General features: G+C 44.9%; 2 protein-coding genes and 1 long non-coding RNA gene across 10 annotated transcripts in view; 1 reads left to right on the forward strand and 2 right to left on the reverse strand.

Annotated features, from left to right (window-relative positions):
- Positions 1 to 21992, forward strand: part of LOC132217058 (xaa-Pro dipeptidase) — a 467255-nt gene extending 445263 nt beyond the window's left edge. For 2 of the 6 annotated variants that reach the window (XM_059667006.1, XM_059667011.1), the window contains 11 exons: positions 2028 to 2105; positions 2460 to 2584; positions 4115 to 4281; positions 6296 to 6483; positions 6884 to 7040; positions 8976 to 9095; positions 10530 to 10724; positions 13989 to 14065; positions 14610 to 14756; positions 15039 to 15194; positions 20704 to 21992. In XM_059667006.1, the coding sequence (XP_059522989.1) occupies positions 2028 to 2105; positions 2460 to 2584; positions 4115 to 4281; positions 6296 to 6483; positions 6884 to 7040; positions 8976 to 9095; positions 10530 to 10724; positions 13989 to 14065; positions 14610 to 14756; positions 15039 to 15194; positions 20704 to 20967 (1674 nt within the window). In that variant the 3' untranslated portion in view covers positions 20968 to 21992. The remainder of the gene's footprint in view (positions 1 to 2027; positions 2106 to 2459; positions 2585 to 4114; positions 4282 to 6295; positions 6484 to 6883; positions 7041 to 8975; positions 9096 to 10529; positions 10725 to 13988; positions 14066 to 14609; positions 14757 to 15038; positions 15195 to 20703) is intronic. The other 4 variants (XM_059667008.1, XM_059667007.1, XM_059667009.1 and 1 more) reach the window with 4 other exon arrangements.
- LOC132217060 (uncharacterized) lies at positions 15677 to 16726 on the reverse strand. Its single transcript, XR_009448848.1, has 2 exons — positions 16001 to 16726; positions 15677 to 15791 (listed from the first exon to the last, which is right to left on the reverse strand). It is a non-coding gene; the product is annotated as an uncharacterized LOC132217060 (long non-coding RNA).
- On the reverse strand, positions 21294 to 25382 carry FAAP24 (FA core complex associated protein 24). 3 transcript variants are annotated; one of them, XM_059667016.1, is made up of 5 exons: positions 25309 to 25382; positions 25017 to 25134; positions 24764 to 24819; positions 24428 to 24580; positions 21294 to 23387 (listed from the first exon to the last, which is right to left on the reverse strand). In XM_059667016.1, the coding sequence occupies exons 2-5, from the start codon at positions 25120 to 25122 to the stop codon at positions 23139 to 23141; spliced, it is 564 nt and encodes a 187-aa protein (XP_059522999.1). In that variant the 5' UTR covers positions 25123 to 25134; positions 25309 to 25382; the 3' UTR covers positions 21294 to 23138. The 3 variants fall into 3 exon arrangements, with proteins under 3 accessions (XP_059522999.1, XP_059522996.1, XP_059522997.1); XM_059667013.1 differs by having other exon boundaries at positions 24764 to 24903; XM_059667014.1 differs by having other exon boundaries at positions 25017 to 25376.
- Between the last annotated feature and the right edge of the window lie 205 nt (positions 25383 to 25587).

Raw genomic sequence — 25587 nt, forward strand, 5'->3', positions numbered from 1 at the left:
TTTGGTGCGTGGGCCAACCCTCGCCGGCCCCGTTTGCATTCCCATAGGGAAGGTCATGGTGGCCATTCAGAACCCACCTCAGGTAGCCACCTCTCCGGGTTTCCAAAGCTCCTTCTCCCCATTGGCCCTTTAGCTCTGGGGTTCTAATGGCCCTGGAGCTCCCACACCATCCACACCACTGTAACAGCTCTTTCCTTAAACTCACAGCCGTCACACCATTTGTGTGCCACCTCCTTCCTCCCTGAATCTGTTGGATGCTTCAGCCTTCCCCACTTCCTGGAATTCTTGCTTTAGTTATATACCTGATTCTCAAATTCGCTTCAGCCTGTTTCAGATCCATATCTGGTTTCATTGATCATTTCTCACTGTTTAACCCCTGTATGTTTCAACACTTTGTAAAGAGAGCCAGCCTCGGTAATTACTATGCTTTTCAAAACGTTCTTAGCTTTTCTTCCACGTTTTTACTTTCATACTTTGTCAAGTTTGCAAAAACAGTATTTTTGGGTTTTAATTGAAATTCATTAGAATCAGAGTCAAATCTAATTTGGACAAAAATGCACCTTACAGTGTTGCACTTTTCATCCATGAATATATTTCTAATTGTTGCTGTCAACAAACAGCAAGTTTATGGGGGCAGAAACAACATCTATCTTACCCTTTAAATGATTTTATGAATTAGCCCAACCAGCGTGGCTCGGTGATTGAACATTGATCTATGAACCAGGAGATCACGGTTCGATTCTAGGTCAGGGCACGTACCTGGGTGGCAGACCCAATCCTCAGTGTGGGGCATGCAGGAGGCAGCCAATCAATGATTCTCATCATTGATGTTTCTATCTCTCTCTCCCTCTCCCTTCCTTTCTGAAATCAATAAAAAATTATTTTAAAAAAATGACTTTATGAATTAAATGAAAAACTGACGTAACTAATGTCCTTCACTAAAGTTTAATAGTTATCTGCTTAATTACATTATTATTGTAGAAAGTGTGTAAAGAGAATCCTCATAGACACTTGGGAAACATGATCGCACAATCTCTCCCCACCTTTCTTGCAGCCAAGGAGAGCCAGTGCTCACAGAGGATGTTTGCAAGAATGTGTTCTCCACCCCCCTATCCTGCTCTTGTTTTTTCCCCTGTAATACTTGCCATCTTCTAATATACCATGTGATTTACATATTTGTTGTGCCTGTTACTTATTGTCTGTGCTCCTGAGAGAATATAAGCTCCACTGGGCAGGATCTTTGTTTTGTTCACTGATGTAGCCCAGGCACTGTGAACGTGCCTGGCATAGGCCCATGCTCATCAGTAGTGCCCTATGACTGAGTGAGCTCACAGAGTGCTTGTCAAGCACTGGGCAGTGGGCCCAGTACGAAGTCTCGCTGGGGGGCTTCATTTGTGGACGTGCCAGAGCTGCTGTCACTAAGGTTCACATCGCAGGCCCTGAGGGTAGCATCCCCCAGATACAAGTTTCTTTTCCAGGAAGACCCTAGGAGGATGCAGGTCTGAGCTCCTGAATGTCTGCGACGTTTACCAGAATCATTTAATGTACAGGTCACTTACCTGTGTTGCAAAGACATTTTTAGAAATAATAATTTCAGCTTTCCTTTTTATTGAAACAACAAAAGCAAAATTTTAAAATACACATAAATACAATTAAGAAAATAAACCCTACCACTCAGAAAATCATGGTAGTGTATAAGCTCCCATAGGTTTCTTTGTATTCTACATGTATTTTTTTAAATATATTTTTATTGATTTCAGAGAGAAAGGGAGAGGGGGAGAGAGATAGAAACATCAATGATGAGAAAGAACCATTGATTGGCTGCCTCCTACACGGTCCCCACTGGGGATCGAGCCTGCAACCTGGGCATGTGCTCTTGACCAGCATCCTTCAGTCTGCAGGCAGCACTCTATCCACTGAGCCAAACCAGCTAGGGTTTCACGTATTTTTCAAGTGAGCATATTAGACGTTACTCTTTTACCTTTCTATGGTTTTGAATCACACCTTATCTCCATTTTATCTTACAGGATTTTATTCTGGAACACTACAGTGAAGATAGCTACCTATATGAAGATGAAATAGCAGATCTTATGGATCTGAGACAAGTACGTTTCTGTATGCAGCAGGGAGGGGAGGGTGGCTGCTGGAGCTTGTTGAGTCTTCAGAATATTCTCCCTATTGCATTTGAAATCTTACAGAATTGCAGATGGTTGGAGGTGATCGGGGAGGGGCTGTTGGAATCATCTGTCTACTTGTCACATAGGCCACAGAAGGGAAGAGGCCTGCCCACTGGCATGGCCGGGGCTCGATTCTGGCACTCCTGCGTTCATCCCAGCCCTTCCACCTCTCCTAGAGTTCATGATACCAATAGCAGGGCCAAGCTCCACAGAAACAGGCGTGTGAGCCCCTTCCAGCCTGTGTGTTCCCCTCACCCCCAGGTGCCCTTTCTTTCCTTTCAGGCTTGTAGGACGCCCAGCCGGGATGAGGCTGGGGTTGAGCTGCTGATGAGTTATTTCCTCCAGTTGGGCTTTGTTGAGAGCCGATTCTTCCCGCCCACCCGACAGATGGGGATCTTGTTTACATGGTAGGTGCCTGGGGCTGGGGCTGGGGCTGGGGCTGGGGCTGGGGCTGGGGCTGGGGCTGGGGCTGCCCCACTCAGTCCTGCTTGGAGCCTGGGCACCACAGAGGCTCCTGTGCACTGTGGGCCCCTCTCTCTAATTGTCCCCTTTATACAGGACGCGTAGATAAACTGGTGTTTATTTGCGAAGGGGACCCGAGGGGAGAAGGCTGCAACAGAGTTTGCCTTTTGCTTCTCAGAACAAGTGAGCCGAGGAGAAGAGGCATTTTTTCGTGCTCATTTTATCCTGGGGAAACACTGGGGCTCTGAGGTGGAACTAACAAGAAGCAAGATTCTTGTCCCAGATGAGGTGGGGGCTGGGAATCAGGTTTTGTCCCAATGACAAGGGTGCAAACAGAAATAGATCAAATAGAAAACAAAGCTGAATATTTAAGATTAGTGCTGCTGAAATACTTTACAGCTGCTGTGCCTGTTCTGAGTGGGGGTGAGAGGAGACTAAGTCCCGACGGTGAGGGTTAAATGAACCCACAGCAGGCCCACGGGATGCCTGCTCTGGGAAAGGAAAGGCAGGTGACTGTGTAAAGATGCTGTTAGCTGCCTGCTCTGGCGAAGGTGCTAAAGGTGGTTTCGCCTCAGTCTTGAATTAAGGAGACGCTCCCTGTCGGCCTGCTGGTTGATGTGTGAACTTTAAAACGAATCCTAAATCTTTTAGACTTTAGCAAGAAGTATAAGGGGTTTGTAATTGCTGTATTTCATTTAGGATAAGCCTTATCTTTTTTAAATATGTATTTTAGAACAGTTTTGGGGTCACAGCAAAATTGAAGGGAAGGTACAGAGATTTCCCATATACCTCCTGCCCCCACACAGCACACCCTCCCCCAACATCAACATTCCCCCCCAGAGCAGTACGTTGACTTACCACAGTTGGCACAGTGTCACCCAGAGTCCAGAGTTGACATTAGGGTTCACTCTTGGGGCTGTACATTCTATATGGATTTGGATAAATGTATAATGAGAAGTACCTACTATTACAGTATGCAGAGTCCTTTTACTGCCCTAAAAAGTTTTTGTGCTCCACCTATTCGTCCCTCCCCCTTCTCCCCTCTGAAACTCTGGCAACCACTGATTCTTTCTCTGTCTCCATTGTTTTGCCTTTTCTAGAATGTCATATAGTTGGAGTCATACAGTATGTAGCCTTTTCTGATTGGCTTCTTTCACTTAGCAATATGCATTTAAAGTTCCTGCATGTCTTTCATGGCTGGATAGCTTTTTTCTTTTTAGCGCTGAATAATATTTCACTGTATGGATGTACCACAGCTTGTTTATCCATTCACCTATTGAAGGGCATCTTGGTTGTGAAACCTTATTTTTGTGTGCTATTGTGTGTCTTCAGTATGATCAGGCCCATCATCTTGTTTGGAAATGAAGGCCTCATTGCATGTGCAGTTTTGAATTTATTCAAGAAATACGTTTTGTCCATTTTTTTACGTTAACTAGCCAAGTAAACTATTCTCACAACACATTTCTTTTAAATAGGTATGACTCCCTGACCGGGGTTCCAGTCAGCCAGCAGAACTTGTTACTGGAGAAAGCCAGCATTCTGTTTAACGTTGGAGCCCTCTACACACAGATTGGGACCCGGTGCAATCGGCAGGCGCAAGCTGGGCTGGAGTGGGCAATGGATGCGTTTCAGAAAGCCGCGGGTGCGTCTCCGAGAGGGCTGCTGGGTACCCCAACTGAAGTGGGTCTGTGGCTCCTTCCCAGATCTCACGGGCCTGAAAGGGCCAGGCCAGTTTCCAGCACTGCTGTAATTTCCCACCAAGGGAGTTACTTAATGTTTTACACCCTGTTGGCTCCGTCTGGGTCTGGGTTATGGCTCATGTGCACAGGGAATCCTATGGTTAACGATTAATCCTTTCCAAATGAGTAGCCCTAAGGATGGCAGTGAATGAAGTGTTCCTGTGAACACTGTACTGAAGAACAGAGTAAGTTTTTCCGAGTAGTGAAAACATAGGCTTTTAAAAAAAATCATGTGTGCCTCATTGGTGCCTATTACTACTTATGCCTTTATATTTCGCCGATTCTATGAAGCCTGCCCACCTAAGGTTGCTCTTCTTGGCCCTTTGTCAAGTGTCACTTATTACCAACCTGTAGAGGACCAGGGTCAGAGGCCTGGTGCAGTGAGTGGGCTCAAGGTGGTGTCCAAGAGTCCCCTCTAGCAGGGCCTGTGTTGGGCATACTCTGGAACCCAGAGGGGAGCAGACAGCCTGCCGCAGTTGCCATCTTTCTATAAAGCGGTCTGTGCTTTGTGGTAAAACCAGAGGAACCAGTCAGATGGGATTCATGGTAGAGATTTTATTTTAGCTCCAGGTTGATGTCTGTTTATGTTGTGACAGTTAATTTTCTAAAGCATAAAAAACGTAAGCCGAGGGCTACAGCTTGAAAACTTCCATTGGAATGGGCTGAGCTGATCCTCCTGTTTCCTGGGCAAAAGCCCTGAATTTCTGAATGACGTAGGTGTTAAGTGTGAGTGTCCCCCTGAGAGCCCCTCAGTCATTCCTGCCCCCTGCTTTGCCTTCCCCTAATGCCTGGTCAGGTTTGAACGTTCTCACAATCATCCCAGGAGACACAGGAATGGACAGGAGCCAGGCTGATTCTTTCTTTTTTTTTTTCTTTTAAATATATTTTATTGATTTTTTTTTAACAGAGAGGAAGGGAGAGGGGTAGAGAGTTAGAAACATCGATGAGAGAGAAACATCAATCAGCTGCCTCCTGCACACTCCCCACTGGGGATGTGGCCGCAACCGACGTACATGCCCTTAACTAGAATCGAACCTGGGACCCTTCAGTCCGAAGTCCGATGCTCTCTCCACTGAGCCAAACTGGTTAGGGCTGGTTTCCTTTCTTAATACAGATGTAAATGTTTTGGAAGAAAGTACTATTTTTTTTTTTTTTGTATGTAGAGAATTTTATGAGTTTATTTGAGCCAAACTGATGACATTGCCAGGAAGCAGATCTCAGATGCTCCCCTATCATTTTGTAAACTGTGGTAAAAGATACATAACAAAATTACCATTTTAACAATTTTTTAGAGTATAGTTCATTAGCATTAAGTACTTTCACATTGCTGTACAACTATCTATCTCCAGGGATTTTCATCATCCCAACTGAAACTCTGTTCCTATTAAACAGTAACTCTCCATTCCCTCTCCCTTCCAATCCCTGGCAAACATCATTCTACTTTTGTCTGTATGAATTCCAGTCTATTCCACACAACTCATCTCAGTGGAATCATACAATATGTGTTTTTATGATTATTTCACTTAGCATAATGTCTTCTTCCATATTGTAGCCTGTGTCAGAATTTCCTTCCTTTCTAAGGCTGAGAAATATTCCATTGCAGGTTTATGCCACATTTTGTTTATCCATTAATCCACCAATGGACATTTAAGTAGTTTCTGCCGTTTGGCTATTGTAAATAATGCTGCCATAAATGTTGTTGCACAACTACCAGTTTAGGTCCCTGCTTTCAATTCTTTGGTGTGTTTCCCTAGGAGTGGAATTGCTGGATCTTACGGTGATTGAAAATCAGATTTTTTAAGATGCTTCAGGATCTTCCACTTTCATATTTTTGCTTCTGTCATTCTTTATATTTCTGAGCAGCATGGTGAAATAAATATGATCCCCAACTAATGTGCAAAAAATTTCCAATTGTAGGGGTTTTAAACTACCTGAAAGAGACATTTACTCACACACCGAGTTACGACATGAGTCCTGCCATGCTCAGTGTGCTGGTCAAAATGATGCTTGCACAGGCCCAAGAAACCGTGTTTGAGAAAATCTGCCTTCCTGGGATCCAGAATGAGTTCTTCATGCTGGTGAAGGTGGCTCAGGAGGCTGCCAAGGTAAGCCTTCCTGGTTCTTGTGACTTTGAGAGTGGGCAGGATGCGTTGGTGCGGGCTCAGTGGAAGTAGTGGGCTTCCCATGGCAGCTTGCCTATGACTGGGCAGTGTGCCCACCCTGGCCACAGTGCTGGCTTGCATTTTCTTGGCAAGTACTGGTGTTTCAGATATGGATCACTGATTCCATCTGCAGCTTGGCCTAAAAACCAGCTTAATGACAGTTGCCTGATCTCCCTGTTAACTCTGACACTGACAGCATGAAGCATCCTTGGAGTCACTCCCAGATTCTGGAGCGGTCTCTGGCAGGGGCTGCTGCATAGAAGAAAGGGCTCTTTTTCTTCAGCCCGGGTACATGAGGGCTCCTGCGCCAGGCTCCCCCTTCCCAACATCGCTTCTGTTGCAGGTGGGAGAGGTCTATCAGCAGCTGCACACGGCCATGAGCCAGGCGCCAGTGAAGGAGAACATCCCCTACTCCTGGGCCAGCGTGGCCTGTGTGAAGGCCCACCACTATGGAGCCCTGGCCCACTACTTTGTAGCCACTCTCCTCATCGACCACCAATGTAAGACTTGGGGGTCTGGGGGCTCTGGGCTTCGATCAGGGTTGTGTTTTTCCTGCTTCCAGGAGATTATGAGCTGAATAGGGGCTGCCTGTGTGCCCTGGAGAAGCTCACTGCTTAGGGACCAAGGGTGGGAAGTACATGTTGGTCCAAATAGCTGTCACATAGGCCAGGGTGCGATTAGGCATTACATGTTTCCGCTGTGGGAGGAAAGGGGGACGTGTTAAATCTGCCTGGGATGGAGCAGACGATGTTACGGAGAGCTAGAACAGGGTGAGGACCAGGGCACGGAATAGGAGGCATTTGTCTGAGGCACAAAATCTAAGGGAATGCCCCAAAACTCAATAATCAAGATAAAATTTAAATGTGACATTTTAAATGAATCAAAATTAATGCAAAAAATTCTATGGTGATAAATTCCTTAAAATTGATTTTAGAGAAAGAGAGGAAGGGAGAGGGAGGGAGGGAGAGAGAGAGAGAAACGTCGATTGGTTGCCTCCCATATGCATCCTGACTAGGAAAAGACCCTGCAACTTAGTATGTGCCCTGACCTGGAATCGAACCCACAAACTTTTAGGGTACTGGGCAGTGCTCCAATTGAGCCACACCAGCCAGCCAGAGGTGATCAGAATTTTAAATAAAGATGGGGTGCCCTGGCTGGTGTGGCTCAGTTGGTTGCAGTGTCCCAGTCAGGGCATGTACCAGATTGCAGGTTTGATTCCTGATCAGGTGCATACAGGAGGCAGCTGATCGGTGTCTCTCTGTCTCTCTCTTTCTCTCTCTACCTTCCTATCTCTCCAAAAGAAAAGTATAAATAAACAAACAAATAAATACGGGGATTGGTAACCTATGCTGAGCCACATCAGAGCCTGAAGCAAAAAGAAATTTTGATTTTTGTTTGTTTATGTGGATTTTTTGCATTGATTTTGATATTTAGAAACTTGTATTAAATAATTATATACTTGTTGAGATTTTGGCACCCCCTTCAATTTTCAGCTGGAGGCGAGTGCGTCATTCTCCTCACCCTGGTTTTGGCTCTGATCTCAGGCTGGGTGGGAATGTTGTTGTAATTAGTACTAATCCAGGCAGCCCCCAGCATAATGAAGAGAGTAGCCTCTGGAGCCAGACTCCCTGGGTTCATATCTTAGCTCTGCCATTTATTAGCTGTGTGATCTTGGGAAAGTTACTTAGCTGCTCTGTGCCTCAGTTTTCTCATCTTTAAAATGAGGATATGAAGGGGACCTATCTCACAGGGCTGTTGTGAAAACAGTGCCCATGTGTAAAGCTAAATAGTGCCTTGTATGTAGGTGGCTCCCTAAATGTGTTAGCTGCTACTTACTGCTAATATCATTATGTAGTCTGCTAGGCAGGTGAGTCATGTAAACCAACGCAAATACAGTGCTTCAGTAGTTGCAGCAGGGACCACCAGTGAGGCAGCAGTTGGACTTCTTGGTGCAGTCACGGACAGTTTTTCATTGAGATGGACTTTGAGCTCTTAGGGCTTTTTCAGCTGATCAAGGAAGGAAAGGACAGCTAGAGCAGCTGCCTGAGCTCTGAGATGGAGGCCAAAAGTGTTGAGCATAGTGGTGAGTGGTTTGGTGAGGTTAGAGGGGGACATATGCCAGGGACAGTGCAGGCACAGAGGCCACCAGAGGTTTGAGGCGGGGCTGTGATAGGAGGTTCCTCGAAGTGGGTGGGTTGGAGGGGTTGAGGGTGGGACCTCAACACCAAATTATGAGCCCTACATATGCAAAGACTTGTGGAGTTTATTCAAGGGCAGAAAGGAGACCTATTATCCCAAGTGCCTTGTAAAACTGGAGAAGAAAGGAAGCTGAAGATGTGGTTGGAAGAGAAATCTCTAAGTGGGTCTGTGGCGCCGTCTCCAGAGCCCTCAGCCATGTCCACGAGAAGGGACTCATCCTGTGGCTCTTCTTACAGTGAAGCCGGGTACAGATGAAGACCACCAGGAGAAGTGCCTGTCCCAGCTCTATGACCACATGCCAGAGGGGCTGACGCCCTTGGCCACGCTGAAAAATGCAAACCAGCGCCGACAGCTGGGTGTGTATGGCTCTCCTGCTCCCTCCCTCCTTGTGTCCCATTTGTTGCCCAGCTGGTCCTGCTCACAAACAGCCCCAGACATGCCCCCAGGGCAAGGCTTGGAGAGCAGAGGTCCAGAGTCATTGTGGCCATTCTGGATTCTAAAACCGTGAGGCGTAGCCCTCTCATCTCTGCGGGCTTCCAGAGCTATGTTCTCGTGGGTTCCGCGAAGGCCCGGGCCTCCCCAGTGGAGAGCTTTGACAGTCTTTCATCACCCCTCATGTGGAAGGACACAGTAGTTCATTTTCTCAGGTCACACCTGAGAACTGGTAATGAATTGTCCTGGCTTGATCTCTGCCAAGTCTCACTACCACCCCCCCCCCCCCCCCCAAGCCCCCTGCCACATAGTTTCCCCATCTCAGTGATGGCAACTGCATCCTTCTAGGTGTGCAGGCCAGAAACCTGGACTCACTCTGTGCTCTGTCTCCCCACAACTGATTAGCAAATCCCATTGACTCTACCTAGAAAGCGAGCCGCTTCTCACCCTACCACCCTGATCCAAGCCACACGATGCAGACTTGCTAAACCTCACACAATCCTATGAGAGAGATATGGCATGATCTCCATTTTTCAGTTGAGGAAATAGTCCCAGAGAAGTTATACAGCTTGCCCAGCTTTTTGTAGTGGCCTCATAGTTGGTCTTCCTGCTTTTCTCTTTGCTCCTTCATAGTCCTTTCACATGGTCAAATCACATCAGTTCTCTGCTTACACCCTGATGGGCTCCCATCTTACCCGCAATAGGAGCTTAAGTCCTCACCCCGCATGGTTGGACTTGGTCCAGCTCCTGCTCCTCTCTGCCCTCCTTTCCTACCCTTCCCTGCCTCACCCTCAAACACCTTGTTGTCCTTGAACACATAGGCATGATCCTGCCCCAGGGCCTTTGCACTTGCTGTTTCTTCCTTCAGGAATGCTCTTCTGTTAGATATCATCATGGCTGCTTCCTTACTTCCTTCAGGGCTTTATTCAAGTTATCTTCAAAAAGGTCTTTCCTGATCACCCATCATAGAAGAGCAACTTTCCATTCCCAGTCTTCTCTTGCCACATCTGCCTACCCAGTTTCACATTTCTCCATAACCTGATTGCCACACATTCCATTACATACTGCTTTGTTTGTTAATTATCTGTCTTCAGCCATGAGCATGTAAGCTCCATGAATGCATTGCTTTATCTCTACTGCCTAGAACATTCAGTAAATATATGGTGAATGGATGTTTTATGTACATAAATGAACATATTGCACATGTACTTCAGAGAGACTTAAGCCATCTGGGCAGATTCTTCAGAAAAGAGGATGCCCACCTTTCTGGGTTGATCCTTGGGCACTCTGGCTTTCCTTGAGGTACTCGTGCTGCAATTTAGGACACATGTCACGTGGTGCTGCTTTCCTGTTGGCAGGCAAGTCCCATCTGCGCAAAGCCATTGCCCATCACGAGGAGTCTGTGAGGGAAGTGAGCCTATGCAAGAAGCTCCGCAACATCGAGCTGCTGCAGGAGGTGCTGTCCGTGGCACACCGGCGATCCCAGCTCAAATACACTCAGCACCAGGAGGACGATGACCTGCTGAACTTGATCGATGCTCCTGACATTATTTGTGAGTGATCTGGGTGCCTGTGCCAGGTACCAAGTGTGCCCTGTGTGAGAGGCAGTGGCATTTGGGGCACACTGCTTTTATTAACTGATTCTGAGGAGCTGGGCAAACCCTCGTAATGTGCTGGGCACTGGGAGGGGCAAAATGCTGCTCTTGCTCATCTCCTTGTGCCTGAATCCAGGGGTTTCTTTATAGACTTGGCCTTGACAACCCCTTAGTGACTTCTGACTTCCCTCCTGCCCCTTGATGCTCCTCTCTTGGTATCAGGGTGCCCCGTCACCTTGTCCATTCCCATTTCCCTCTCCACCCCCTTTGCTGGCTTTTCCTCCTCTAGATTCCTTTCCTTAAAGTCTCCCAACCTCCTTGGGGTTCCAGTCATCACCTCCGCTCAGGAGACTCCCTTTCGTGTTGACATTTTTGCTACACTCCACACCCACCCACATTCCATCTTGTATAACTTTGATAGTATCTGCCTTTTACAATTCGGGCTTCCTGGTTTGAAAGCCAATGCATCCTTATTCTCTCTTCTAGGCTTGCTCCTTCCCCTGTTTACTCCATCTTTTATAAGCACCAACATGTATTTTTCTTCAAAGACAAAAGTTATTTTTATTATGAAATGGCACCTAAAACTTTCACTGATATAGTGGAACCAGGGGATACAGGAAGAGTTCTTCAAAACCTAGTTTATTGAGCCCTAGCCGGTTTGGCTCAGTGGGTAGAGCGTCAGCCTATGGACTGAAGGGTCCTGGGTTCAGTTCCCGTCAAGGGCACATTCCCAAGTTGTGGGCTCAGTCCCCAGTAGGGGGCGTGCAGGAGGCAGCTGATCAATGATTCTCTGTCATCATTGATGTTTCTATCTCTCCATTCCTCCCTGAAATAAATAAATAAAAATATTTAAAAAAATAAAATCAATAAAAATATTTTTAAAAAACCTAGTTCAAGTGTGTGAGTGAGTGACTGTGTGTGTGTGTGTGTGTGTGTGTGTGTGTGTGTGTGTGTGTGTGTGTGAATGAGTGTGAAAAACACTTAAGATTACCCTCTTAGCAAATTTCAAGTATACAGTATGGTATTGTTAAATATAGTCACCATGCCGTATGTTAGATCTCTAGAGCTTACTCATCTTGTATAACTCAGACTTTGTACCTTTGACCAACATCTCCTCATTTCCCCTACCTCTACCTCTGGCATCTAGCATTCTGCTCTCTGCTTTGATGAGTTGGACTATTTTATTATTGTTTTTCTCACCTGAGGATATTTTTTCCATCAATTTTCAGACAGAGTGGAAGGGGAAGGGGAGAGAGAAAGAGAGAAATATCGATGTGAGAGAGGCACATCAATTGGTTGCCTCCTGCACTCGCCCTGACCAAGGCTGGGGATCGAACCCACAACCCTTTAGTCCCTGGGCCAATGCTCTAACTACTGAGAAAAACTGGCCAGGGTGAGTTGGACTGTTTTAAATTCCACATATAAATGAGATGGTGCACCACGAGCATTTTCTAAGGATCTCTAAAGTGTTGAGCACTGTCCTGTTTTCAAGAATATGGAGGGGAACTGGACACTTGTTGCTGCCCTTGGAAAGGTGTCAGTAGTTCTGCCGTGGAGGCCAGGAGTGGAGGGGCCTCCTCAGAGGTGACTTTACAGTGAGAATGACTAGGATCTTTCCGGGAGTTAGGGGAAGAGATGGAAGGTGGCCTAATCAAAGGAACTCCCTTTGGCCAAACCCCCTTCGATCCTATTTCCTAAACCTCTGTCCGCAGCTCTGGAGTTCTACCCCCCAGTTTTCAGGGACTAGCTCCTTAGGATTAGATTCTAGCTCAGGCTAGAATCCTGGGCTTGGCTGTAGTAATGTTGGCTGATACCTCCTGAGCATTTGATCTGCCAGGTCCAATATTAAGCACCACTTGTATACAGAATCTCATTCAATCTCCTTTGCCAACTGTATGATGGAAGTACTGTATTCCCTTATCTTAAAGATGAGACCATAAAGGCTTAGGTGACCAAGCTGGTTGGTGGAAGCAGGAATAGTGCTCAGAGAATCTCCTTCACAGACACTGTGGCCACCTCCTTGGCCCCCGGGTCCATACCAGGTGCTCTGTGGCCAGGAGGTAGAGACATAACCTCCATGGAGGGAGGGAGACACATGACTCCTGGTGAGGTCATGGGGTGGTGGCACTACTCTTAGTGGATGGGCAGCCTCTCCGAGCCCAGCACTGTATCGGGCAGTTTGTAAGAAGCCACAGGGTCATCCTGTGAATAGATGGGTGTGATCTACCTTGGCAGTGCCAGTCTGCTTCCTCGAGGTTTCTTTTTATACTGTTGTTCATGTATACTTAGCCTGCGCTGGGATCCTTTGTGAGAAGCCGACTGGCCTCTTGGTAAGGGTGGGTTGGGTCTGCCATATATGTGTGGAGATTTGAGCTATTGATGGACACAACTTGGCAAACTCACTGCTCACTGTGAAATCATCCCATTACACACTAATAATGAAAAGAAGCACATTTCCTCCAGGACTTTGTGCTATCGGACATGGTACTTCCTTCTGTAACAGCGACGCCTAAAATATAGATTATTTCTCAGCAGGGTTTTATGATACCAAAGGAAGTCCGCTAGAATATAAACAAGCTACTTGAAGGCAGGGAATGTATCAGTTTGTCATTGCTCTGTCTCAGCCCCAGAGTAGGGTATGGCTATGGTAGGTACAGGTCATACTGGACCAGGGGGGTAGACCAGTAGTCCAAAACCAAGTGACAGGACATGTGACTAGGAACAAGGTTTGCTGCCTCTTTCCTTCAGAGTAAAGATTTAGACCTGAATTTTTATTTTTTTAAATTTATTTTGAGAGAGAGAAACATTGATTTGTTGTCCCACTTATTTATGCATTCATTGGTTGATTCTTTTTTAAAATACATTTTTATTGATTTCAGAGAGGAAGGGAGAGGGAGAAAGAGATAGAAACATCCATGATGAGAGAGAATCATTGATCGGTGGCCTCTTGCATGCTCCCCACTGGGGATTGAGCCTGCAACCTGGGCATGTGCCCTGACCAGGAACCGAACCATGACCTCCTGGTTCATAGTTCAACGTTCAACCACTGAGCCATGCCAGTCAGTCTCATTGGTCGTTTCTTGTATGTGCCCTGATGGGATTGAACCTGAAACCTTGGCATATTGGGATGATGCTCTCACCCACTGAGCCACCTGGCCAGCATCGAGGATAACTTTCAACTACAGAAATATCTATACCTTCCCTTTTAATCTTATTTTCTAGCTAAAACTGAGCAAGAGGTTGAAATTATAGTGCCACAGTTCTCCAAGGTGACAGCAACAGACTTCTTCCAGAAATTGGTATGTTGAGTGTTTATTTCATAATGACCTAAGGGACAGCTTTTACATGTTGCAAGTATGTAAAATATTATTTTTAGATACTGTAGATCAGGGGTGGGGAACATCCGGCCTGCAAGCGGTGTCATTTGGTCTGGCCCTGCTATGGCAACCACAGGCAGGACTCGGAATTCAATAAATCTAGGAGCTTTTTTCATAGCAACATAATTTTTAAGGTGATAATTTTGTATGGCTCGCAAATTATGTTATAAATATCCAAATGGCCCTTGGCAGAAAAATGTTTCCCCACCCCTGTTTTAGATTTTCTTAATTTGGGGATTTTAATTAAGATAATTTTATTTAAAATATGTTGGCTATTTCAGAGAAAATGGCAATTCATGTTCTCGTATGACTGCTGTAGCATGTATTACCTTGGGTGGTGTCATTTCATTAGTCTCTGAGCAAGGCTGAATGACATCTGCAAAGACAACAAGGCAACATTTCCTTTAGCTTTCAAATGCCTGATTCAGCCTTCAGATCCTACAGCTAATGATGCTCTATTCCAAAGGGTCCTTTGTCGGTGTTTTCGGCCAACAAGAGATGGACACCTCCTCGAAGCATTCACTTCACTGCGGAAGAAGGGGACTTAGGGTTCACCTTGAGAGGAAACTCTCCAGTTCAGGTCCACTTCCTGGATCCTTACTGCGCTGCTGCGGTAAGTGTATGCCATTGTAGGGGGCAAAACTCACTGGCATCTTTGCAGGCAGTCAAACTGGTAAAATACAAAGAAAGCTGCCCAAACAAACGTGGGTGAATGATTTAGGGTTCCTTTATTAGAAAGCCCTCTTATGGGGGTTACATGCCCGAAGAGGAAAAGATTAATTTTTATTTCTTAAAGCAAATTTTTGCAAATATCTATTTTATTAATGAAGTTGGAAACTGATTCCAGGAACTGAATGAACAGAATGTGACCTTTATTTACATTATACTTTTGTAGCTGGCAGGAGCCAAGGAAGGGGATTATATTGTTTCCATTCAAAATGTGGATTGTAAATGGCTGACAGTGAGCGAGGTTATGAAACTGCTGAAGAGCTTCGGCGAGGACGACATTGAGATGAAGGTTGTGAGCCTCCTGGACTCCACCTCATCCATGGTGAGGCTGACACCCCTGGTAGTAAATAGCAAAGTGGGGTGAGGTTGGTGTAACCTCAGAGGTCTTTCCCGGACCCTCTTCCTCCTGCCTGCATTTGAAGCATGCCACAAATGACTGAACTCCTTCCTAAGCTTGCCATTGCTGGGATGTGCTTGCCTTGGTTCAGAGAGCACTAGAAAACTTGTATTATTGATCCTGTAGATAAAATAACCAATAGCTTTGTTTTCCTGATTATATCCTTTTTTAAAAAAATAAATTTTTTATCAATTTCAGAGAGGAAGGGAGAGGGAGCAGGGGATAGAAACATCAATAATGAGAATCACTGATCCACTGCTCCTGCAGGCCCCCCTACTAGGGATCTAGCCCACAACCCGGGCATGTGCCCTGACTGGGAGTTGAACCATCACCTCCTAGTACATAGGTCAACCTCAACCACTGAGCCACGCCAGCTGGGCCTGAGTATATCCTTTTTAATGACAAAAGTAATATATACTCATAGTAAAAATATATTCAAGTGGTCCAGAAGGGCTTGTCATTTGAAAGATTCTCTCCACCTGTGAAAGATAACATTTGCTGTTTCCTGTGAGATCTTGGGACCTGTTTTTTTTAAATATATTTTATTGCTTTTTCACAGAGGAAGAGAGATAGAGAATTAGAAACATCGATCAGCTGCCTCCTGCACATCCCCCACTGGATATGTGCCCGCAACCCAGGCACATGCCCCTGACCGGAATCGAACCCGGGACCCTTCAGTCCACAGGCCGACGCTCTATCCACTGAGCCAAACCGGTTTCGGCACTTGGGACCTGTTTGATGCCTGTGCAAGTCCATGTGCAGTTATAGCTTTTCTTCCTCCCAGTGGAAGGAATCATTTCATACACTCTTTCACACTTTGCTTCATTTAACAATGTGCCTGAAAGATTTCCCTCTATAATAACATTTATTTATTCACTCAACAAATATTGATTGAGCATTAGCTGTGTGCCAGGCCCTTCCTAGGTGTTGGAGCTACAGCTGGAACTAGACAGATAAGGTTCCTGCCCCCACAAAGCTGGCACTAAATAAGCAAATAAGTGGTTGTGATTTTGATAAGTACTCCAAAGAAAAGAAAAGGTGTAACATAATAGAATGACTGGGGGTAGAGAGGCCCCTTCAGACAGAACTTTCACAAAGACTTGAGTGAGGAGGAGGAGGAGGAACCTCTGTATTTGAAGAGGTACAAGAGGAGCATTCTGGGCAGGGGCCAGCAGGTGCAGAGACCCTGTGGCATGATTAAGCCCTGTGGCATGGTGACGGGACAAAAAGAGGGCCTTTTGACTAGAGCATCGTGACGACAGGAAATGAGGTGGGAGGGAGACGGCCTCATTGGCAGCAGTGGGACTTTGGAAGCCATTGAAGCTTTTAAGAAGGGAATGAAATGATAGGATGTTTACTTGAGACAGATATCTGCCTGGAGGCTGGCCGCGTGGCAGCAGCGTAAGCTGGCTACGGCAGTCATCGGGCCAGTGATGTTAGCAGCTTACACTAGGAGGGGTGACAATGGCAGTGGAGGTGGATGCACCTGAGACATGCTTTGAAGGTGGAGCTGACAGAAATTTGTAGATGATTTATGTTTAAAAAAAAATGGTAGAAAGATGATTTCTTAGTTTTGGGCTTGAACAGCTCCATCGTTTTTTATAATGATGGGGAACAGGGACAGGGACGGTAGTGAGAGAAAACAAGAATTCTGCTTTGACGGTTTCGTATGCCATTAGACACTAGATATAAATGTAAAGTGGGTGGCTGGATGTTCTAATCTTCAGTGTAAGGGAGAAGTCCGAGCTAGAAATAAATATTTGAGAACCTTCAGCATAGTGATGATATTTAAAGCTGTAAGAGACTAAATGAAATTGCCTCCGAGGGGCTGAGGGCTGAGGACTAAACTGCGACACCGCAAACATCTGGGGGTCTGTGAGAAGTGGTGCAAAGGAAGTTGCGAGGGCGAGTTCAGAGAGATTGGGCAAAAAAAGGGATTCTGAATCAAGAGAAGAAAAGCCTGCCCAGAGTGGCCCACCGTTTGCGTAAGTTAAGAGGTGGAGGGTGAGGGAGGAGGAGCCATGTCTGTTTGGCAGCTGGACAAAAGGACAAAAGGAGAGATGGCAACAGAACTCAGATTAGAGAGGGTTGGAGAGTGAATGGATTGTGTGATTTCACCAATAAGAAATGTGCAAAATAGGAAAGTCCATAGAAACAGAATGTAGATTCGTGGTTGCCAGGGGCTAGGGCTGGCGCATTGGGGAATGGAGAGTGACTGCTCATGGGTACAGTTTCTTGGAGGGATGAAAAGGTTCTGAAATTAGATAGTGGTGGTGGTTGCACAACTGTGAATATACTAAAAACCACTGAATTGCATTAAAATGGTGAATTTTATGAGATGTGGATTGTATCTTAATTTAAAAAATAAAGTCAGTGGACTCACAGAGCACCTTGGGAGAGGGGATCGTGAGAAATGGTACTTTTAGGGGCAGACTCCATGGAATTGGTGGACAAGTGATCAAGATCCTAACCAGAAAGAGAAGAGGTTTGTCTAAAAGGAGGTTGAATAAAAAGGCTGGGCTCTGGGCTGAAGAGCTGGAGTAGATGGCACTGACAGGGAGGGAGGTGTGGCTTCACAGAGCGGCCCTGCCCCTGAACAGAGATTGAAAGGCTTATTTTTCAAACCTGTCCTATGTTTGAAGAGGCCAATGGATGTGGTGGTTAAAATCAAGGGTTCTACACTCACTGCCTAGATTTGAATCCTGGCTTTGCCACCAGTTGTGTGACCTTGGGCAATTCAGGGAACAGCTCGGCCTCAGGAAAATGGGGAAAACAGCGCCTGGCATGCGATATGTTTCAGCTCATAACAGGTGTTATAATAACCATGATGTGGTTATTCCTTTCTCCCAGCAAGGATTCTAGATAACATTTGAGAACTGTTTTTGTTTGTTTGTTTTGATGGTTTTTTAAACATATTGATTTCAGAAAGGAAGGGAGAGGGAGAGATAGAAACATCAATAATGAGAGAGAAACTAATTGGCTGCCTCCTGCACACTCCACACTGGGGACCAAGCTCGCAACTCGGGCATGTGCCCTGACTGGGAATCGAACCATGACCTCTTGGTTCATAGGTTGACAGTCAACCACTGAGCCATGCCAGCCAGGCATGAGCACTGTTTTTAACTGCTAAACCTTTTCTTCAAACAAAACCAAATAATGAGAATAGAGCTGAGTGCTTAGCTGAATTGATTCCCTGTCTTCCCCCGCCAAAAAAAACACCTTCTCTCTGGATCACAGTGGGGATCCCTTAGGACTCCTCTGTGGAGCATATTTTGAAAACTGCTGATATAGTGGAATCCTAGGCATGGAATCAAAAGACCTGGGATCAGGCCTTCGCTGCCATTAACAAGTTGTGTGACCGTCAGTAGGTTAATACCCCTCCCTTGGCCTCAGTTTCCCCATCCATGTAATGTAAAAGTTGACTAGGGCTATGATTTCAACCTGCTCCATAAAGCCCTGAGAGTTCCAGAGGTTCCCAGGAAGATGTGATGGGAGCATGCTGGAGGAAGACGGAAAACAAGTGAATGGGGGAGGGAAGACCTGTGAAAGGGAGCAGAGCCATTGGGTGGTAGCTGGGGGTAGGGACGGACATAGGGAAAAGAGGAAAGGAAAGCTTTTCAAAGAAGGTGGTGGTGGGGTGTGTGTGGGTAACAGCAAGCTTGTGTGCTGGTGGGAAAGGTCTGGGAGATAGGGGTGCAAGGAGGGAAAACCTGGAGAAGACAGGGCATGAGATCCAGGAACACCGGCGGGCTTGTCTTTGTGGTCACATGAATTAAATGTAAGGCAAGGATATCAGGAGGGCATGTGCGGGCCTTGAGAGAAGGTATCCAGGAGAAAAGAAATAAAGTTACTAGGGAAATGTAGGAGTGCCCGGTAATGAGGTGCCCAGTGAAGCTTTGGGGTCAGGGTTAGAATGTCAAGGGAAGCCAGTCAGCTTGGTCAATATCCCCCAGTAGGGCATCTGTTTAGATGCAGGCCTGGGGGAAGCAGTGAGTGTTGAATTAGAGTTGACATTCACTGGTGGAATTGGGTAAGGGAATTGAGGGTGTTTGCAAGGGAGGGGTTATTCTGTATAATGGACTTTAAGCAGGTAAAAGTTGAAAAATGTTTGCAGGCATTAAATCTGCCTCCAGGAGTTTGTTTTATTGTTTTTAATGAGAGCACGTGTGTCCTGTAGAGCATATGGGATTAATGGCAGTTTTATAGGAAAGGGAGCAGGATTTTATCCAAAGGAGCCACGCATTTTATAGTGAAGAGGGACATTTTATAGTGAATACCCTCCTTTATTGCTGCATCACTCAAATTCCTTGATTTACATTAAGAACAATGTACCCAACCACGTAGGTCTATTGTATGTGTACTTATATAAATGGCCTGATTTCAGTGCCTGGAACACAGATGTTTGATAAACATTTGGTGAACAAAGCAATCTCAATGTTAGGCAAGCCTTACAAGCAGGTGATAACACACATGGACTTGTTTAGAAAACAAGTTCCTTTATATTTCCTATTGGAGTCCTACACGTCCTTTAAAAGTTGGGTTTAATAGGTACACTTTTCTTTGGCAAAGATGACAAAGTTCTGGAGATGAATGGTGGTGATGGTTGCACCACCACATGAATATATGTAATACTACAGGACTATACCACTTAAGTAGGGGGAAAAGTTAATGCCATCCTCACTGTGGATCGATATTGTCTTTAAAGAGAATGAAGTTTTGTTATACCTAATGGCATAGACTGAAATCCAAGATACGTTAAGTGAAGAAAGCAGGATGCAAACCAGTCAGTGTGTGTAGTGTGTTCCTTTTAAGATAAGACCAAATGGTGACATATACTTATGCACATATCATTACCTGTATATGAACATTATCTCCAAAAGTGCAACAGAAATCATGTTTAACTCAGAAGGGCCTGGAGCAAAAGTAGGAGGAACATTTACTGTTCACTCTATGTATTTTCATATTGTTGACCATGAGTATATATTACTTTTTCAAATATAAGAACCTTAAAAAGTGAGTGTATTCCTTAAAAATTGTCCTTGTTTTTAAGAACCTAAATCTAGCCCTGGCTGGTTTTGCCCAGTGGATAGAACGTCAGCCTGCGGACTGAAGGGTCCCAGGTTCAATTCTGGTCAAGGGCACATGCCCGGGTTTCAGGCTTAATCCCCAGTAGGGGGCGTGCAGGAGGCAGCCGATCAACGATTCTCTCTCATCATTGATGTTTCTATCTCTTCCTCTCTGAAATCAATAAAGATATATTGTTTTTAAAAAAAGAACCTAAATCTATATAAGGATTAGTCACCTGAGTTTCAGAATTATATCAACTGAATCCTAAAGAGGATGCTGTAAGCGCAGAATGTGTCTCAGACTTTGCAGTCACTTATCAGATATCTTGAGGGTTTCTAACACCCTTTTCTTCCTTCTCTATATGCAGCATAATAAATGTGCCACATACTCTGTGGGAATGCAGAAAACTTACTCCATGATCTGCTTAGCCATAGACGATGATGATGATAAGACTGGTAAAACGAAGAAGATCTCGAAAAAGCTTTCTTTCTTGAGTTGGGGCACCAACAAGAACAGACAGAAGTCCGCCAGCACCTTGTGCCTCCCGTCGGTTGGGGTTGTCAGGCCTCAAGTCAAGAAGAAGCTCCCGTCTCCTTTCGGCCTTCTTAACTCCGACAGTTCTATGTACTAATGTGAGGAAACAACTCTCAGGCCCAAAACATTTCCAGTGCTGGCTAGGCCTTCATATTTGTGCCATAACGGGAAATTTCTAAATATCCTCATCCTGTTTTCTCACAGTGTAACCTTACAATGGATGTCTATGAGTGAAAGTAACAAGAAACTTCTAGAAATGTGTGGAAAACAAATTTATTCAAGGAATGTCACTATATTGCTGCATGTTATTTATTATACAAAGTATTGTAAATAGAATAGTAATGAAAATATGACTATTTTTAATGGCTACAACTATGACTTTTAGTTACCATCAAAGTTAAATTGGGGTTACCTATATTGGTCTTATTTGTAAGTTTCCAGGCTTGGGTAATAGATCATTCCTTAACTCAGAATCTAGATGAGCCCAAATTAAGGCAATCAAGGGACCATAACGATGGGTTTAAATTTGTATTACTAAAAAGGTTACAAAGAGGTGCTTTCTAAGGGTACTTCATTAACCGAAAATGACAAGATTTTACTACTATTTCTATATAATATGAATGCAATTTCCAGATAAAGCCTGGTATCCAATTTGTCATGACTTATTAGATAAGCAGTTTTGGAGTAGCCTTCCTTCTAGTTACATGTCATTCACAAGTGGCTAACACAGCGGCAGTGTTAGATGGAGATGCTGTCTACAAGGTAGATAATATACTGTTTGATACTCAAAACATTTTTCATTTTGTTTAAAGTAGAAAGTACATAATTGTATATTTTAAGTCTTTGAAATGGGTTGAATTTTATAAGGTAATGATGTAAATGATTCACTTGACTTTTTAAAATGACATTCTTACCAGTTGATTTCTCATGCTATAAGGTGGATGATACCGTGATTCTAACAAGATTCACTGTTGACATAGTACAAGTTATATAGTTTAAAAACATAGCATTGAGATCTAATTTTGAGAATTAACAAGAATTTAAAATGTTTTCTAGTGTGCAATATCAAAAGGGAAGCAACACCTTTGGGAAAGTTTAAAATAAACAGATTCATTTGCCTGAGTTAATGTTTTTTACTTTTTCACTTTAATTCTTTCCTTTCAAAATGTTTCTATCCTAATGCACAAATGATTTCATTGTTTGGCTTTTTAAAAAACTACTAACATTCACAAAACTAGACTTTCAAGTTATCTTAGTATCTTTGAAAACATATGGCATCTTTAATTTTATTTATTTATTTACTTAATCTTCACCTGAGGATATTTTTTCCATTGGTTTTAGAGAGAATGGGAGGGAGGGAGAGAGGGAAACATCAATAGGTTACCTCCCTCATGGGCCCTGACTGGAGCAGGATTGAGCCTGCAACTGAGGTACGTACCCTTGACTGGGAATGGAACCTGTGACCCTTCAGTCCGAGGGCTCACGCTCTAACCACCGAGCAAAACTGGCGAGGGCAGTATTTATTTTTTGAAGAGGCAAGTGTACCTTTGGATCCCCAGATCTTTCTGGACACAGCTGCCCTGCCATTTTCCTGTGTATCTTCACATTGTTGGGCTATACATTTACAAACACATTCCCCCCTCCAGCTCTCCCCACACACACATTGGCTTTTTATCTTTAAGTGGGTACTCACCACTCCAGGCTTTCTGTGTTCAGATGTGCCCAGTGATTATAAACAAACTGTGCAGCCACCATAAAGGAAGCGATTGAGGGAGGAAACACAAAGGCTGTACAACTTATTTACACTGGCAGCAACCCTCGAAGCACAGGTATATTAAGACCAGACCTGAAGAACAGTGGCTTTGCCACCAGGAACAAGGGGCTTATGGTACACAGTGCTTCATTGTAGGTTTGTCTCCTTTAGAAGGTTATAACCACTGAAACCTGATAAGACCTTTCCATTAGATGTAGGTCAAGGTCACACATTCAAATCTGCCCAAGTTGGCTTTTTTATCAATCTGAGAGTCTCTAATTCAAGGGACTCTCTTTGGAAGATCGCCATTGGCCCTCTTCATGGTAGCAGAACCAGGGCAGCACCAACTTAAGTGACAGCACAGGGCAGCTGGCAGGTTCCTCTCAGGCCTCACCTCATCTGTCACTAGTTGCTGTGAGAGGAAATCTTTTTTTCTTGATTTTTAAACATGAAAACAAGCTCCTGTAGTTGGTGGTGTAAAGTAGAACCCGTAGTGGATGCTGTGAGAAGAGCTGTCACCGGGACTGTGTGAAGAACGCATGAATTTGCTGTGCTGCTGCTTGCCCAACAACCTGCTCCAGTTCTTGGATGGAAGCATTACTCAGCTGCTGGATACTCGGGAACTTCTGAAGCAGAAGGGAAGCTTTGATTTTCCCAACTCCTGGGATCTGCTGCACAGTTCGAAGTAAGAATGGCTCAGAGAGCTGAGCCTGTTTCTTCCTGAGAAAAGGGTTCTTACTGGGCTCTTTGGTTTGCTCTTGAACCTAAACCGAAATTAAAGAGCCTGTGAGCACCCTCTAGAGGACTGACAGTTGTTTTAGTTTTTCTATTTGGTTCAACTTCTCACTACAAATGTTTTCATATATCATGAATACAAATTTTCATCAGCAAAATTATTGAAAGGTGAACCATATGACTACACAAAGGAGTAAGAGATAAAATTTTTAAAAATAAAAACTTGGGTTTCCAGAATGGTTAGGATAAAACTAATGAAAACATACTCTGAGGAATTCAAATTTGTTCCTATGATCCACTAAGAAATGTTTCAGTTGTATGAGATTAAGTGATGACTATCTCTAAATTGGACCTGCCCATCAAAGGAGAAACCCAGTCTTCAGTTAGTTATGGATACAGAAAGGCAGATAATAGCACTCCAGCAAGGAAAGTTAGGAACACTAAAACAAAAAGTGTGGCAGAGAGCATGGAGGCATCTGTGAACAATTTGGTTCTCAATCTTAGCTGCACATCAGAGGCGAAGATTTAACATCAACAACAACATAAGACAGATGGATGCCTAAGCCCTACTCCCACATTCTGATTTTTAATTGGTCTGAGGTAAGGCCCATGTATTACTGTTTTGAAAAGTTTCCCCACAAAATTCTGACGTACAATCAAGTTGAATAATCTTCAACGAGGTTTAAAAACAACAGCATAAACTTGCACACTGCATGCTAATGCTTAAAAGACACGTGGGGATGAGGCAGAGCCTCTGCTAGAGGACCTTTCCCCAGCGTCAATGCAGAATACATGATGGAGTCATCACAGCCTGGGCGTCTCAAATCAGGTCTCGAACCTGTTCACTTGTTACACAGTTGCCTAAAATAGGGATCAAGCTCAGCTGGTTGCAGGGGCAGCTTCGGGACTTAAATTCCTCAAAAACGTTTTATAAAGCCACACAGAATGATTAGATTGCATTGATGGACTCAGGACCATAACAAACAAGGGCAGCTGCTAAAACATCCAGGAAGGTCAGTTGAGAGCCTCAAGACAGGGCTCTGATGGCGGAGTGGGAACCAGTACTTACTAACTGGATGATGATGCAGGACGCTTCCACCTGGCCGGCCACTGGGAGCAACACCATCCCAAGGTCCAGCACAGTAAACTTCTGTATGGCTGGGAAGTACTGTTCACTCGTCGGGGTTTTTTCAACTATTGCAATTCCTTGAAGATTACTGGACTTCAAAGAAAAGTAAAAACAACAGTAAACCATTTTGTAACAAAATTCCTTTCAAGCTTAAGAAAGCTATCCCTCCCAAAGTGCTTGGAATGGCCAATGATTTTATATAAATTATTCCATACACAAGAGGGAGGAGGACTAGAAATTTATTTTCAATGTCAGTTTCTTCAATTCAGTACTTACATTTCTAACGCGAACCAGCCTCTTTCGGTAGCTATTTCCTGCCACCAAATCGGCTTCTGTGATATAAAGAATGCAGGATCTGACCGACAAGTAAAAATCTACCGGTGCTAGGCCATCCTCAAAAACAAGTTTAACTTTCCCTTAAAATGCAGACAAGAAAATAAGTTTGAATGAAAAAGGTAGCAGTTGGTTGAACGTTTTTTAAAAGTGGGGTGAGGACAGAGAGGTTTTATGCAGAGGGCAGCCCACCGACCTTGCATGCCCTGTGCCAGCTGCGACCCGCGCCATTTCTCATTGGCAACAACGTGCCCCAAAGGCACGTGCACAGGGCCTGTGCCATCAGGGGGGTTCCTATCCATGGCGGCCTCGATCTATAGAGGGAAATGCAAAACTGAAGTGCAAGGCTGTCCTGCACACGGCCCCACGTTCCACTCGAAGCCGGGGCGGGGCCTCTCGGCAGGGGCCGGTCGTCAGTGTCTCTATTTGCCAAAGCCTAAGAACCAGGAGATTCCTGTCCTGGAAGCCCAGTCGCCCATTTTCGTCACCTGCCTGACTCCTCACACCCCAGCTCCGTCCGCGCCCTGGCTCCACAGTCGCGTCCTGTCTTGCCCGCCCTCCGTCTCGCAGGGCCTGAGATAGGCTATGGCGTCAGAGATCGACATCTCCTCTGGCCAATAAGAGAACGGACAGCTGCACAGTTTCCGCCCCGGAGGGATTTTGAATGGGACCCGCTGGTTGCCAAGAGCGACGGGTATGAAGTATCCTTGGCTCTAATTGGCCGGTGGGAGAGCAGAGCCAGTAGCAGATGTGGTTGTTGCGGAGTC

This window comes from Myotis daubentonii, chromosome 15, assembly GCF_963259705.1.
Source record: "Myotis daubentonii chromosome 15, mMyoDau2.1, whole genome shotgun sequence".
NCBI lineage: Eukaryota > Metazoa > Chordata > Mammalia > Chiroptera > Vespertilionidae > Myotis > Myotis daubentonii.